General features: G+C 35.6%; 1 protein-coding gene across 4 annotated transcripts in view; it reads right to left on the bottom strand.

Annotated features, from left to right (window-relative positions):
* LOC136028176 (tyrosine-protein phosphatase non-receptor type 23-like) overlaps positions 1-16,390 on the bottom strand; it is a 143,682-nt gene that overhangs the window by 109,233 nt on the left and 18,059 nt on the right. For all 4 annotated transcript variants that reach the window (XM_065705872.1, XM_065705871.1, XM_065705874.1 and 1 more), the window contains exons 3-5: positions 13,745-14,250; positions 10,171-10,428; positions 5,906-6,135 (exon numbers count right to left, since the gene is read on the bottom strand). In XM_065705872.1, coding sequence (XP_065561944.1) covers positions 5,906-6,135; positions 10,171-10,428; positions 13,745-14,250 — 994 coding nt within the window. The remainder of the gene's footprint in view (positions 1-5,905; positions 6,136-10,170; positions 10,429-13,744; positions 14,251-16,390) is intronic.

The raw sequence follows: 16,390 nt of genomic DNA, 5'->3' as shown, positions 1-16,390 counted from the left end.
ACGTTTATTGGATTAAGTCTGTACCAACGTTCCCTAGTTTGAGGTTAGTCTTTTTTCCCCAAATTAGCAAGTAATAACAAAAAGTAGTTTCTCAACCAGTCTGTTTTTCTCATTGAGTGAACCATTCCTTCTCCACGGGTTGGGTTGTATTAAGGGGGGGGGATATTTTGCCTAGAATAGCCACATCCTGCTTAAAAATAATTCAAAGAGTACAGGTAACTTTTTAAGAGTAGGAAGTGATGCTAGTGTCGACAAAAAAAGCTACCAATGCCAACCTACCTAATCTTCTGCGTCCATTTCAAGTATTGTTTAAATATCCCCATTGTGTAACTTGTGGTAGCAGAATGGATAAAACCACGCCCGGTATCAGTCCGGACTTATGTTCAATTATCGGTATCGCAAGGAAAATTTATATATCTATATTTTTACTACTTCAGTCACAACAATTTTCTCGTCCACTTCGAGTATTTTTTTTTACAGATTAAACAAATCATCATTCTAGACTAGAACTCTGCTCCAAAAAATGACGTAGAGAGTCAAAACTGACATCAACAGCAGAACTGTCTACCGTTTTTGACCCTGCTTGTCACAATGTTTCAAAGGCTAGTCACTGTTGCAAAGAGTTCAGATGAAGAATTCCAGACGTTTTTCAAGTGCGAACTCTGCTTCCTGCAACCTTCGTTATTTGAGCCGAATGGTCTCCTTCGGCTGGCGGACAAACCAGCGCTTGCCAATGCGAAGCTTCTGGTACAAAGTGTGAAAGTCTGCAACTAAAGACATATTGCGTACAAAAGCTTGGATGAACCTCAGTATGTAATAGATGGTAGAGCCCTTCTGCATCGTTTGCCATGCAGCACATAGATGCACCAAATACGTCGACTATGTGAGGCAGAAATATGAAGCATGTGAAGTAAAGTGTACCACTCGCCAGCCCGATCTGCTGAATGTGATGACTGCGGTCGAATTGGCAGAACGCCAACCCACTGTCTTATTAGAAGATACGGACTTACTAGTTATTCTTTTACTGTACCACACGAACCGAGACTATAAATCGATATTTTTCCATTCCAAGTCAAAGTCACGGAAAACTGGAGGCCGTCTGTGGGATATATTGGTAGCTAAACTGAAACTTGGTGGCACCCTTTACAACCAAATTCTTTTCCCTCATGGCTTTTTCAAATGCGACTCGACTTCGCGAATTTATGGCATAGGAAAATTTACACCACCGAACCATGCGAAAAAGAAGGAAAACTTCTTGGATTTTGCCAGACTATTCCTAGATTAAGCTTCTGCAAAAAACAACATTAGGAAAATTGGAAAGAAGGCCATGCTTATCAAACAGTTCATGGTAACGAACTGTAAGCAGCGACCCGGCTCAATAGTAACCGAAACTCTAAAAAATGGAATTTTGATACCAATAGTTACATCAAAAGAATCGCATTTTAATGCTAATTTTAAATATATAAGTTTCATCAAGATCAGTTATACCCATCAAAAGTAACGACCTGAGAAAATTTGCCTCATTTTAGAAAATAGGGGGAAACGTCCCCTAAAAGTCATACAATCTTAACGAAAATCACACCATTAGATTCAGCGTAGCAGAGAATCTAATTGTCGAAGTTTCAAGCTCCTGTCTACAAAAATGTGGAATTTCGCATTTTTTGCCAGAAGACAGATCACGGATGCGTGTTTTTTTGTTTTTTTTTTTTGTTGTTTTTTTCCCCAGGGGGGATCGTATCGACTGAGTAGTCCTAGAATGTCGCGAGAGGGCTCATTCTAACGGAAATCAAAAATTCTAATGCACTTTTTAAGTGACCAAAAAAATTGGAGGGCACCTAGGCCCCCTCCCACGCTCATTTTTTCCAAAAAGTCAGCGGATCAAAATTCTGAGATAACCATTTTATTCACCATAATCGAAAAACCTAAATAACTATGTCTTTGGGGACGACTTACTCCTCCGCAGTCCCCGTGGGAGGGGCTGCAAGTAGCAAACTTTGACCTGTGTTTACATATAGTAATGGTTACTAGGAGGTGTACAGACGTTTTCAGGGGGATTTTTTGGTTGGGAGGGGGAAGTTGAGGGGTGGGGTTAAGTGAGAGGATATTTCCATGGAGAAACTTCTCATGGAGGAAGAGAATTTCAATGAAGGGACGCAGGGTTTTTCAGCATTATTTGAAAAAAACAATGAAAAATAAATATGAAAAGTTTTTTGTACTGAAAGTAAGGAGCAGCATTAAAACTTAAAACGAACAAAAATTATTACGCATATGAGGGGTTTACCTCCTGGTTATATCTCACTCTTTACTCTAAAGTATTTTTAGTAATTTCAACTATCTATTCTACGGTCTTTGTGATTCAGAGGTCATTCTTAAGGAATTGGGACAAAATCTAGGCTTTATTGTTAAAGAGCGACGAAGGTTGAGCCCCCTCATATACGCAATGAAAACACACGAACATAGAAGTTTTCGTTTTAATTATTTATGTGCGGAGAGCCAAGATCAAAACATGCATTAATTCAAAAACGTCAAGAAATTAAATTAAAAAAAAAAACAAGTTTTTTAAATGAAAGTAAGGAGCAACATTAAAACTTAAAACAAACAGAAATTACTCCGTATATGAAAGGGGCTTTTCTTCCTCAACGCCCAGCTCTTTACGCTAAAATTTCTTACTGTTTTAAAATAGAGTTAAGAGACAGAGTCAAACTTTAGCGTAAAGAGCGAGGCGTTGAGGAGGAAAAGTCACTTTCATATACGGAGTAATTTCTGTTCGTTTTAAGTTTTAATATTGCTCCTTACTTTCATTTAAAAAAACTTGTTTTTTTTATTTATTTAATCTTATTTAAGGCTGCTGAAAATAAAACAAGTCTTGACCAAATCTGCTACAGAAAATTCCTCAAAAAAGTTGGAAGTACTGGGAAGTATGCAGAGGCAAAAACGCTCCCACCAACAAGCTATGTTTTCAAGTATCATTCGCTTCGAGTATACTTCCAAGTACAGGCATGGAAAAACGTTGAGTGTCGATTGGAGCCTTTGGAATTTGACTGGATTGTGCGAAAAGTAGAATTACGACCTGTGTATTCAGATAGATCACCGGCACTGCCTTCCCTTCTCAGTGTTTCACTGTAATTGCAAGAGCGAGTGTTCTACGCTGCAATGTTCTTGCAAAAAGCATGGCTTAAAATGTACCTGAGCTGGTGGCAATTTTTAAAGGAACAAGCTATTCTAACTGTAAAACAGTTGCTGCCGGAAACCTTGAAGACGATGGTAGCGAAGAAGAACGCCAAGTTTTTGAATAGCTTTACCACTATCCAATGAATCTCTGTGTTAGCGTGATTTTTATCTGCCTTATATAATTGATCTCTGTGTTGTATTATATCTGAGTATATTGATCTCTTATTTAGAACGAGTGTTTCGTCTCAGCTAAGGGAAACTCGTCGGTACCATGTTTTTTTTCTTTTTGTTGTTGCCAAATATACGTTTCAACTTCCCCTCCTCCTCCTCATTCTTAATCACTTTCACAAAACTAAGGTTCCAGACATACTTAACTTTACCTGGACCCAGTCTTGGTTGTTACCAAGGCGCGAGGCTGCTAATATTCTGCCCTAGGCAAAAAGTTCAATATACACCTCCAGGCTGAACCGCTCCCCAACCTCACTCTCTTTCAAAGCTCTCTCAAGGACCAAACAATTCTTTTGACTTCAAACATTTTGTTTCATGTTCATCAGCAAAAAAAGGAGCGTAGAAATGACATATATAATCACATTTGCTGGTATTTACTCAATCAACATTTTTGCCTCAACCTCAAATTCAACATCAAATTTGTGAAAGAGCTAGAGCGGCAAACTTTTCAGATTCGGAATCAGCACATATTTTTTGGTCGGTAGAAAAAAAAAATCATTTGTATAGCAATTTGTTTGAGGTTGACCCTTTTTTCACAGTTTTCGTAGACTATAGGACCACTGGTTTAAAACGGGTTTAATATGATTACCCGTGCGAAAAAAAAAAGAAAAAAAAAATAATAAATATGTATCTGTGACCTTTCTTCTGGCAAAACATAAAAAACTCCACATTTTTGCTGTTGAGAGCCTGAAATTCTCTACAGAAGGATTTCTGATATGCTGAGTCTGATAGTGCAATTTTCACTGAGATTCCTTGACTTTTTAGGGTGTTCCACCTTTTTCAAAAGCAAGCAAATATTCTCAGGATCGTAGGTTTTGATGGGTACCATTAAACTTTATTTTTCTAGAGTTTCATTTATTGATGGCCGAGTCACTCCTTAAATACTGTTCTGTTTGAAAAAAAAGAGGAAAAAAGCTTTAAAACACGGAGACGAACATTCTTCTCATTTATTTTAACCAAATAGTGATGTTCTAATATTGCTAAAAATTGACTTTGTTAAGTCAATATGCAAAATAAAATCTAATTCAAGAGTTATCTGAAATATTGTCTCCATTTGCACAAAATTTTTATTATTATGAAGGGGATTCTGGCGTACCATAGCAAGTTTAACTCAATTTCAGTGTGCTAGAAGTAAAGCGAAACTTTCGAAGCTTTTCTTGCGGGCACTCAGCCTCTCTAGGAGACCTTTTAAAGGTAGTTTAATTAGGTGGCGGTCTTCGAGTCCCTCGATTTTTGGGCCTATAACTGAGGTAATTAGTATACCGCTCTGAAAATACTGGATTTCTCTTTAAAGCAACCTACTTAACCTTGTTTATAATTCTTGTTCTCTGCTTTACCTCAAGAGTTTTACACTTTTCCCTCCAAATTAGTCTTTCAAAATCAAACGAATAATATGACATATTGAGGAAATTAATTGGTAAATCTTTAGATTTTTATAAATTTTTACCCCATTCTGACAAAATCCTGGAAAATGTTAATTCTTTTATATTTCAATGTGGACATATGCCAAATTCCAGTTTAAAACCACTGCAACAGAATATTTTCTAAGCTATGAAGAGCTGGGACCTAAAAGAACAGGAGCCCATAGGATTGGCATTGGAGCAGATAGAAAAAGGGGAAGAGGATCGGGCGACAGAATCATCTTTACTGACAGTTAAAAACTGCAAACAGTTTAAAGTGATACAACGACGTTGTACCTAGAAAAGCAACCTTTTCTCTATTCTGGATATATTTTTACATCATGTTCATGCTAATCTACACGAGGTAGGCACTGACCTTTGTTGATAGAGATTAAAACTCAACGAAATGGTAGTTTGACAGCAAATAGGCCATCCTAAACTTTTCCAGGCTTTTACCCAGTGGATTAGTTAGTACGATTAAAGTAAAGATATTAGAATTTCCGGTCTTCTGCGGCGCGGCCAAGAGGCATCTGCCGTGTCTGGGAGACAGGGCCATGTTTGAAAAAAGCCTATGATCAAACGGACTACTAAAATACAGATTCTTGCATCATATGTCTATTGAATCCTACTGCATAGAAATAAAACTTGGCTTGCAACTGTGGTTGTTCAGCACCACCCGACACTCTTCAATATAAGTGGTTTCGGACAATTGACGGAATTTGTTGGTAAGACTTTGGCAGCAATGACAGCCTACGAATATTGACTTGCCAGTCATTCTTACCACACCAGTTTGTCGAGCGGGCACTTCAATGGTTCGGACATCTTTTCTGACTGCCAGCCAACACTCCGGCTCGTATCAATAAGTAGTGGCTGGAAACGACCCAAAATAAAGACCCAAGTTCTGGTGGAATGATAGTCTCGGAAAACTCCTGGACCAGGCTGGAATTTTGCTGTCTGACCGCCCCTCGTGGAGAAGGCTGATGACACCATCAACATCATGAGGATTGAGTAAGTAAGTAAGTATTAATTCTCTAATCTTAAGTGAACAAGTGATAATTTTGGAACTAAAGCAAACAAAGAATAAATAAGAGAAAAAGAAGAAATACCTCTGGAAGTCTTTGATTCTCAAAGCTTAACACCAGATTTTCAACTTGTAAAACATCTAAAACCTCGTTCAGTTTGTCGTCTTTGGATTCGATTCTCTCACTCACATTTCTCAGCAATTTCGCTTTTTCTTCAGAATACAGCGACGACGTAGCATGAGCTTCTATTGATATTAACCTACCAAAAATGTCTGGACCAGCTATCTCGGGGTCAGTGAAGTCAAATCCAATCCCTGAGTATAAAGGAAAATTAGTTGAGCTATCCAAAAGATCTTGTAAGTGTATGAATGAATTCTTTGAATGAATTTTTCTTATGAGAAAGAGTATACTGATGAACTTAACATGAGATATAAAAATTGATTCGCATTTTGTGCGTCAAATGGTTTAAAATTTTACTTAGTTTTGTGAAAAAAAAAATCCTAGTAGCAACGGGATAGTCTCGGAATTTAAAATAAATGAAGGGCTAAAATTCCCAAGATTAAAAGGAATGAATTTTAACGTAAATCTAAAAAGTATTCTCTCTGTCCATAGCTTTTTCACTTTTATCCGAAAATTAACAGACACACATAATTTTATTTACTTTTTTGTTATACTTATTGGGCGTATTCTATTCCTTTACGGTACTTTTCCAAACCTAGTGGTTTGTTTTGGTAATTCGTTCCATTGTTTAATTTCTTGGAATAATTTTTAACTTTATTCACTTACCTTTCAAACGCCTCTACTTTAAGGTGCTCTACCTTTTACATAAAAGTCGCATGACAATCTTTTTTTGCCCTTTACAGATGTTAAGAAGTCAATCAGTCTCATTCTAGAATAGAAAACTCACAAGTCACAAATAAAAGGGTCTGAGCATACTCACCAAATAAAATGCGGCTGCACAAGACAGTTGCATTAAAACCTCAAAAGCACAGACAACGGTTTTCGGAAATACATTAATTACGATTAGGATGGCAGTCAAGTATTTAAGGATGCTTGTACCTTAATTAAAAAAGTCATGTCTCACCTGGGAATAAGTCGATACTTAAAAAAAAGTGTTTTAATTGAGCATGACAGACTGCTACTTTAAAAGTCTGATTGCCTAAAAACCTGGTTTAAAGCCATGTGTATTTTTACTAAGCGTACAGTCATTATTCGTGCCCGAAATATATATTCTAAGTTAAACATTTAATATCTTTCTTTTTCTAATCCATTTCGGTGTGTTTCTTATTTCTCCAAACAACATTACCTACAAATTCATGAATAAAGACTATTGCTAAAATATTTCCAGCATATTTAAAGAAAAACACGCACTTTACAGAAAATTGTGGAAATTTAATGAAATTTGGAAGTATACAATTACGTAACTAACAGAAATTACGTCTACACTAGGCCCTTGAGATACCCTTGTCAATGCAAAAATGTACTTTTTTATTGATTGAAAATATGGAAACATTTTATGTTACATAATATATTTGGTATGATTTTAGAAAAATGAGCCCCCCCCCCCGAAAAAAGAATTGGTGCATCTTTGAAAAAAAATATTATCAAATGCTTGATTAGAAAGATACTAGCCCCCTATATGTGAATACATGATATATTTTTTTTCCGAATAGTTCGTCGTAAATAAAGAGCGACCATTGATAGTTATACACCATGTTTTCAAAAAACGAAGATATTCGTGATAACAAGCTACAAGTAAACAGTAAGTCCTGGCAATAGAGACCCATACTCCAAAAACAGAACTTCAATAACAATTTAGGCGTAAAAAAATCACATTCCCATGCTAGAATGTAAGATTGCCTGATTTCAAACTTACCAATAAAACAGATTAGCATAAAAATTGCATATTTTTAGAGAAAGGAAAGAAAGATTTGCAAAAGGGGTTTCATATTGCCTAAGACCCCTTGAACAGAGGTCTCCAACAGCCGTCTATAAAAAAAAATCCCATTTTTCGTCACGGATCACGGACCACATTCGTCACGGATGCGTATTTGTTTGTTTATTAATTTTTTCCTTTTTTTATTTTGTCTATGAATTATTGAAAATAAACTTTTATAGGTCATAGACTATCAGGAGAGCGTTCACTCAAAAGGGAATGTGCAGTTCTAGTATCCTTTTTAAGTATTAAAACATGGATTACTTCACAACAAATCTCCGATTTCTGATATTTTTTTTGAACAATAAAACAATAATTTTGCCCGAATAAGGCCAAAATGTTAAGGAGATAAATTATAAGATAGCCAATCAGCTTGGATCTATAGCGATAGTAATTATACAGACTCCAAGTCTCTGACACCATACTGGCGTTCAGTGGCACACGTGTTCTTAAGCACAAATTGTTGTAAATACAACTTTATAGGATTTCCGAAAGAGTTCAAACCTCCTCAAAAACGGCGGCAGGTCAAAATAAAAAGCGTACAATTAAAATCACCACAGTTGATACCCCTAAACCGAAGGTTTTTAGTCCCCCTTCCATTTTAGACAACAAAGGAAAATCATAGTTTAGCTTGTGCTTCACTGATGTCCCCTTTTTTCTCCGGTAATAGCGGGGCACTAAAACATCGTAGAGAGCTGTTTAAAGCCTCATCTGAAAGCTAATGCTTATATTTACGTGCTTTTCATAAATTTATCTTGATAGCGCCATTGTACGTGCCGCATGGCACCAATATTCTTTTAGTAATATTTCTGGAGTAGAAAGGTCAGGAAGTATTAGAAGTGTACAACTAAAATCTTCAGGTCAAAAAAGCTTTACCGGGAAATCATAAGCCCTTGAATGTTCCTCTCCCAGTCCCCTTCGAAAATGAAAACTAATAAACCCGAGCTAGAAAAAAACACACAAACAAAAGAGATATTAATTTAAGATTGATTGAAGAAATAATAATTGTTATATTTGTTTATTCTAACAGTAAAAGTAAATTACGAAAACGACTTTCCAGGAATTTTGAAAACAATCTTGAAAATCCTCGAAAATGGCGGCGGATCGAAAAAGAAAGGTGCAACATTTGAATCACAATGTGCGAAAATCCTTAATCAAAGATTTACAATAAAGCTTTGCCCTATCCTGGTATTAAAGTAACAGTCATTCTGACCATTGCTTAGATACGATATACAATAATCAAGTTTGTAATCTCCAGACGCTTAGGGGTTAAGCATAGTACACCAGCGTTATAGTCGTTATCGGCTCTAGATGGAACAAAATTTATTTGCTTTTGCAATTTTTGTAGAAGATATGTTTGTCACTGTAGACCCTTCCGTCTATTTTTTTTTTTTTTTTTTTTTTTTTTTTTTTTTTTTTTTTTTTTTTTTTTTTTTTTTTTTTTTTTTTTTTTTTTTTTTTTTTTTTTTTTTTTTTTAAAGATTGCAGTAGTAGCTAAAGCTTAGTAAAGAGAAAACAGTGTGTTTTTAACCAAACTTTAAAAAAGAAAGAAGTTCAGCAAGACTGCCTTATAAGACAAATATCGAAACTTTCTCGTAGATATTTTTTTTACGATAGAAATCAAACCTCTGGTTTTCACACCACAGGTCTATACATATATATATATATATATATATATATATATAATATATATATATATATATATATATATATATATATATATATATATATATATATATATATATATATATATATATATATATATATATATATATATGTATGTATGTATATTTATATATAAAATATGTTTTTTTATTTTATTTCATAATACGTTTTTCCTTATTTTTAATTAATAAGCAATCGACTGAGAAACAAAGCTGCTGGATATTCACATTTCTATATATATTTTTTTATTATATTCATTATTTTCTGTAGCTATTTAATTGATTAGTTTTTCATTATTTTTTTCTGAAAATACCACAGCTTTTTTTACTGATTTTGAAGATATAATAATCGGTTTTTAGGATATGGGAGGAGTTTGCGTAGCTTTATTGACCTCATACGGTTTAGTGATGCAGTGAGATGCTAGTAGTAGTTTTAGGGCTTACGGAGGTTTACTGACAAGGTCTGCTTATAGCTTTCACCCTACTTGCGAGTGACTTGAAGTTATAACAGTAATCACGATCAGTGGTATCAAAAGGGTGGAACAAAAAAGACAAATATTCTGCGCTCAGGCTCAAAAAGAGCCAAAAAGTGAAAGCACGGACCAATAACGAAAAATATATTCATTTTGGTTCAATTTTATACTTGTCAGGTGGACAAATGGATTTTTATTCCAAAGGCCCTTCTCGTCCCCCTCGGATTATAAACCAGTTAAATACCTTGTGTTGACGGACAAATTATTAAAGAGTACCTTTAGCCAAAGATGCTGCTCTGACCTCAGGCAGCGATGCTAGTGTTGGTGCAGCCTCATGGTAGATAAACTCATTTTCTTTATTTGATACATGTAGTTTATTTCCAATAAAGGTGCTAGTAATTGCAAGTGCTTCACCAAACGCTTCTGTTTCTTGGATACCTTTATGCACTTCTCCTGCTGCTTTAAGCTTGTCCATAGCTCCTTGATAATAAGAGATCCTGTCACCCATTTTTTGCATTTCTTCAGCGTTAATACCTTAAGGAAAAAAAAACAAAAGATTATATTTACCAGCCTCATATGTTCTGAAAGCCCATTCAACTGATTTAAATAAAAAAGATATAACAATTCGTACAAATAAACATTATTATAATGCCAGAAGATAAAAAAAATCAATTATGTACGATTTCAGCAGCACAAAATGAGGCTTTACACAATTCTAAACTTAACACTCGGACTTTTACACAATAGTATCATTCCGTTATCACATACAGCAAAAATGTTCCACTTTGTATTTCGCTGTGCTTCCCGCAGCTCTGACGAACCTTCTTGTAAAAACTATTCCCAATAACTTAATTGTTGAAATTTTAATGCAACAAAATACTACCCTTTTAGCATTAAATATGCATAAAAAAAGCGTGGACGGTAAATATCAGGTGACAGCAATAGACTGCGACTGTCTCATAAAAATTTCTACTTGTGGGAGGACTTCGATGCGGACAGATTTTGCTACCAAACACTTCTGCCGTCACACAATTGAAAGGTTCAAATACACAGACACAGATCTGAATCATCACTGGTTCTACAGTTATTAACATCCGAAGTTTTTCAGTTCAAAAATCCCATTTCGAGTCGCATGCAATTATTATCAAATGTTCAACAATTATCTATTGAAATGTCAACTTTTCTTTGTAGTTTCGATACATTTATTATAATCCAAAACCTAGCAAAACAATATGCGACATCTGAACAGTTTCCAAAAGGAATAGGCCTGACGACAAGCAAAAATAAGTGTAAGAAGAGGAAGAAACACACATCCGCGATACGTGTTTATAAATAGTCTTTTATAAACTTACTGCAATATAGATACAACTTGTCTAACCATGAAATATTTACCAGGAAAAATAATTCATTGAAAGAAGAATAAATATTATAAGGACAACTATTTAGCATAGTCATTGTTTACGTGTGGGGCCTCAAGCATGTGGGCAGATTTATAATGAATATTTTACTCTTAACTAAGATGGGTATTAATATAAGACTTATATCTTGCACTTTGTGGTTATGAAGTGTACAACCGGAATTATATTATTAACATCTTCCCAATCTAAGCAAGGCAATACTGCCTTACTTCGTAGTCGAGTATCGAGATGCCACACGTGTTGGCTTCATGATCCGTTATTTAGCTTGGCTGAATACGCTAGTTTCTTTAAAAAGAGACTAAAGAAGTAAATTTAGTGCGTTCGTTTTTGTTTTCTTTATTTTATTGAATCTGAACTTTTTTTTTGGGGGGGGGAGGATTTAATTTATTTAGATTTTTTCTTCTCATTTGAAAGAGACATGATGAGAGAGAGCATTTTTGTTTTATTTGATTTTGTAGTTGGTTGAGAGTTAAAAGGTTACAACCGTCTCTAGCAGGTGCATTGTGCCTTCCCTGTGCGGTTGTTGCGTTTGATGTTTACAGCATGGGTTTTGTAAATAAAATAGTCAATAGTCAAATTCATAAGAAGCTCTACCCCATACCAATATATGCCATCCTTTCTAGCTGAATAAATAATTTTTATATCACCCATTTCATCTTTCCTAACCCTAGGCAATGAGTTTCTGAAACTCCTAACAAAGCCGGTTCAAATATCTAAACTTGTCATAAAACACTATCCGGTGATAAAGCAGGATATATTATCTCTTTTTAACAAGAGCTAAGAGCTAAGAGCACACCAGACAAGTGTTTTCCAAGATTTTCCCCTCAAACTCCCGTCAATATCAAAAGATCTGGTCGGGATTTCCAATAAGAGCTCTGAGACATGTATTCCTTCTAAATATCGAATTTCATTAAGATCCGATCACCTATTCGTAAGATAAAAATACCCCAATTTTCGTGTTTTCCAAGAATGCCAGTTTCCCCCTCAAACTCCCCCCAATGTCACAGGATCTGGTCAGAATTTAAAATTAGAGATTTAAAGTACAAGATCCTAATTATTTCTATAATTAAGAAAATATAAAATTTCATTAAGATCTGGTCACCCTTTCGTGAGTTACAAATACCTCAATTTTCAAAATTAACCCCCCCCCCCCAATCCACCAAAGGGAGCAGATCCGGTCCGGTTATGTCAGTCACGTATCTTAAACAGGTTTTTATTCGTCCCATCCAGTTTCATCCTGATCTCTCTCTTTAAGTATTTTTTAAGACTTCCGGTCCCCCCCCCCCGAACTGCCTCCCCAATGACACTGGATCCGGTTGAGATATAAAATAAGGGATCTGAGTTACGAGGTCCTTATAAATATGAAGTTTCATGAAGATCCGATCACTCCTTCGTAAGTTAAAAATACGTCATTTTTTCTAATTTTTCAGAATTAACCCAACCCCCACCCCAAACTCCCCCCATGTCACAAGATCCGGTCGGGATTTAAAATAAGAGCTTTGAGACACGATATCCTTCTAAATATCAAATTTCATTGAGATCCGATCACCCGTTCATAAGTTAAAAATACCTCATTTTTCTTATTTTTCAGAATTAACCCCCCCCCCAACTACCCCAAAAAGATCGGATCTGTTCTTGTTATGTCAATCATGTATCTAGGACTTATGCTTATTTTTCCCACCAAGGTTCATTCATCCCGATCCCTCCACTCTAAGTGTTTTCCAAGATCTTAGGTTTTCCCCTCCCAACTCCCCCCCCCCAATGTCACCAGATCCAGTTGAGATTTAAAATAAGAGCTCTGAGACACATTATCCTTCTAAACATGAAATTTCATTAAGATCTGATTAACTGTTTGTAAGTTAAAAATACTTCAATTTTTCTTCTTTTTTTCGAATTAACGGGCCCCCATCTCCCCCCCCCCCTCAGATGGTCAAATCGGGAAAAACACTATTTCTAATTTAATCTGGTCCGGTCCCTGATACGCCTGCCAAATTTCATCGTCCTAGCTTACCTGGAACTGCCTAAAGTAACAAAACCGGGACCGAAAGACAGACAGACAGAATTTGCGATTGCTATATGTCACTTGGTTAATATCAAGTGCCATAAAAACCATAAGATGTGTTCCTGTAATTTTCTTACGTAGGATCCCAAATATTAGCATTTCTTTTGGTTGCTTTTATTTCTTTATTTATTTCCCCACATCAATGACAGTGGATTGAAGCCAAAATATTTTCTTTTGTCCACTGGCTGACAATAATTCACCAATTCTTTGCTTTCACCAAGAATTTAGTGAACATAATTCCACCTTGATTTTAAAGCAAGTAAAAACTGCTAGTAAATATATGTAATCCTCATGTTTTATGATAATAAGATCCACTTTACCCTCCTTAACATATATGGCTGTCAATATGGAAATTAGTAGCTAGACATACCTTGAAAGAGATAAACAATTGCGTTATAGTACAGATTCTTAAACTCGAAAACTTTTCTCCATCGTTTCAGTAAATGAGAACCGATAAATTCACCAAGAGATTCTTCGTCTTGAGACTTCATTGCCTTTTCTAAGATGTGTAGAGAAGCTTTATAATAATCAACTACCTGTGCAGCTATTTTTGCAGTGTTAACGGGTCGACGATTGTCCACTACACACTTTTCAAGTATACACTCTTGCGCTTGGGCTAAACAGACGATCTCGAACAACTCCATCAAATCTGGTGCCATGTCAGTGCCACGGGGCTGGGTAAAATGTTTGTTAATTTTCTGAAAAGCCCAAGAAGCACATTGGAAATGGGAGCAGACAACTTTCATACCATCAAATGAAAACCTTTCTTCAATTTGACCGAGTTGACTGTGAAGGGCAGCGATGTTGTAGAGAACTGCTGCCAGTTCGTACTTAACATCACTGACGGTGAAAGTAATACCAGCGTAAACATCTGTCCTGCAATAAAACTGATTTAAAGCAGGAAGGCCTAAAAGCTCCATAGTTCCTGTCATTAACTAAACAACAGTATTAGATCTCCCTGGTATATATATATGTATATATATATATATATATATATATATATATATATATATATATATATATATATATATATATATATATATATATATATATATATATATATATATATACATAGAGGTTTTAAGCTCCATTGGCAAACATACGAAATTTTGTATTGTTTGTCAGAAGAAAGATCCATTGGCAAACATACAGAATTTTGTATTGTTTGTCAGAAGAAAGATCAGAGATGCGTGTTTCTTATTATTTTTTTCCCATGAGTTATCGAATCGAACCAATAGTGCTAGAATATCGGGACATGGCTCGTTTGATCGGAAATTAAAATTTCTTTTGTCCTTTTAAAGCGACCGAAATGATTGGAGGGTAACTATCCCCCTTCCCGCGCCCCTTTTCCCAAAATCGTCCAATCGAAATTTTGACACAATCATTTTGTTTGGCTTAGTTGAAAAATCCCAAAGCTCTACCTTTGGAGATAACATGACCCACCGTCCCTGGGAATAGGTCTTTAAGCTATAAAATTTGCCCATTGTTTACGAATAGTATTTCTCATTGGGAAGTATTTTCGGGGGACGGGGAAATTTGTGCTAGGAGTGAGTTTCCATGGGGATACATTTCCGTGTGAAGGGAAATTCATGGGGGGTGAGCTTTCCAGGGAAAATTCTAAACTGAGGGGACTTGACAGAATCCCTAAACAAAAATTTTATTCGTCTTACTTTCTCTTTGCCTGCTCAATTTTACACATGGAGATGTTCCAGGGACATTGTCGGAGGGATCTTTTTTTTAGTGTGTTTGGATTTCCAGGAAACAACTTCCACGGAAAGGGGAATTTCTGGAGTGATTGGAAAAATAACTGGAACATAAAGTATTTTTCAAATAATAGTATGCTAAGGAGAATTTTTCAAGCTGAATCTTCTGCAAGAAATTTTACGGAGGAGGAAGGGGGAAGGAAAGGAAATTTATGGGAGGGTGTATTTTAAATGGGAGCAACTTTCCACGGAGTAGTTTTTCATGAAAGGAGGAATTTTTCAAGGAAGGTGAGCCAGATTTACCAGCCTTATTTGAAAAACAATAAGAAATTAAACATAAAAAAAAAAAGTTTTTCCAACTGAAAGCAAGTGCCAACATTAAAATTCAAAACCAACAGAAATTATTCCGTCTATGAAGGAGTTGCCCCCCCTCCTCAATACCTTACACTTTACGCTAAAGTTTGACTGTTTGTCCCAATTTTTAAGAGCGAATCCTAATACGGTGCTAAAAGCTTTAGCGTGAAGAGCAAACTATTGAGGAGTGGGGTAACCTCTTCATATACGGAATAATTTCTACTCATTTTCGAATTTAAATGTTGCTTCTTATTTTCAGTTGAAAACTTTTTTTTATTTAATCACATAAAATGGATGGAGGCAAAATCTTGGGGACAGGCATATTTAATTATAAATCAAAAGTTCTAGAATTCTTTTTAAGGGCTTAAACTGATCGAGGGCATCTAGACGTTCTATCAACGCCGGTGTTCCTCCAGGCCCCCCCATACGACACAGGATGACCATTTTCATCAGTACAGCCAAAAGGCACAAAAGCGTGGCTCTTGGGCGACAAGTATGCCAAAAGACGCAACTACTCCATTTAAAACAGAGGGGTCATTGATACAATTTAATACAAAGCCGGGCTTATCAAATCTTGTTGAAATCAGAGCCATATGTGGATTTTGAATCCATTTTATTAGAGGGTCAAAAACCTTGAGCCTGTGCCTTCTTCATCCCCCTTTCGCATAAATAAATACGAATATTGACATGGGATATCTTTTTCGAACCACAATTGCTCTGGAATTATTTAGCGAAGAATCTTAAATGATTACGTATTAATCATTAAAAATCGTTAGCTCATCGCGTTGGCAATTATTTTCCTCCGAAAATAAGATTTTTATTATTATTATTTAAACTAACTCCTAAGACAGAAATAAACTATCACAAAAGCGGTAAGTACATAAAATAGACGTCCAGTAAACTGAAAAATGCAACCAGATTGCAACCCAGAACCAACTTTTATGAACTTTAATTCACAT

This window comes from Artemia franciscana, chromosome 6 (genome assembly GCF_032884065.1).
Source record: "Artemia franciscana chromosome 6, ASM3288406v1, whole genome shotgun sequence".
Taxonomy (NCBI): domain Eukaryota; kingdom Metazoa; phylum Arthropoda; class Branchiopoda; order Anostraca; family Artemiidae; genus Artemia; species Artemia franciscana.
This window is presented reverse-complemented; position numbering and strand designations above follow the sequence as displayed.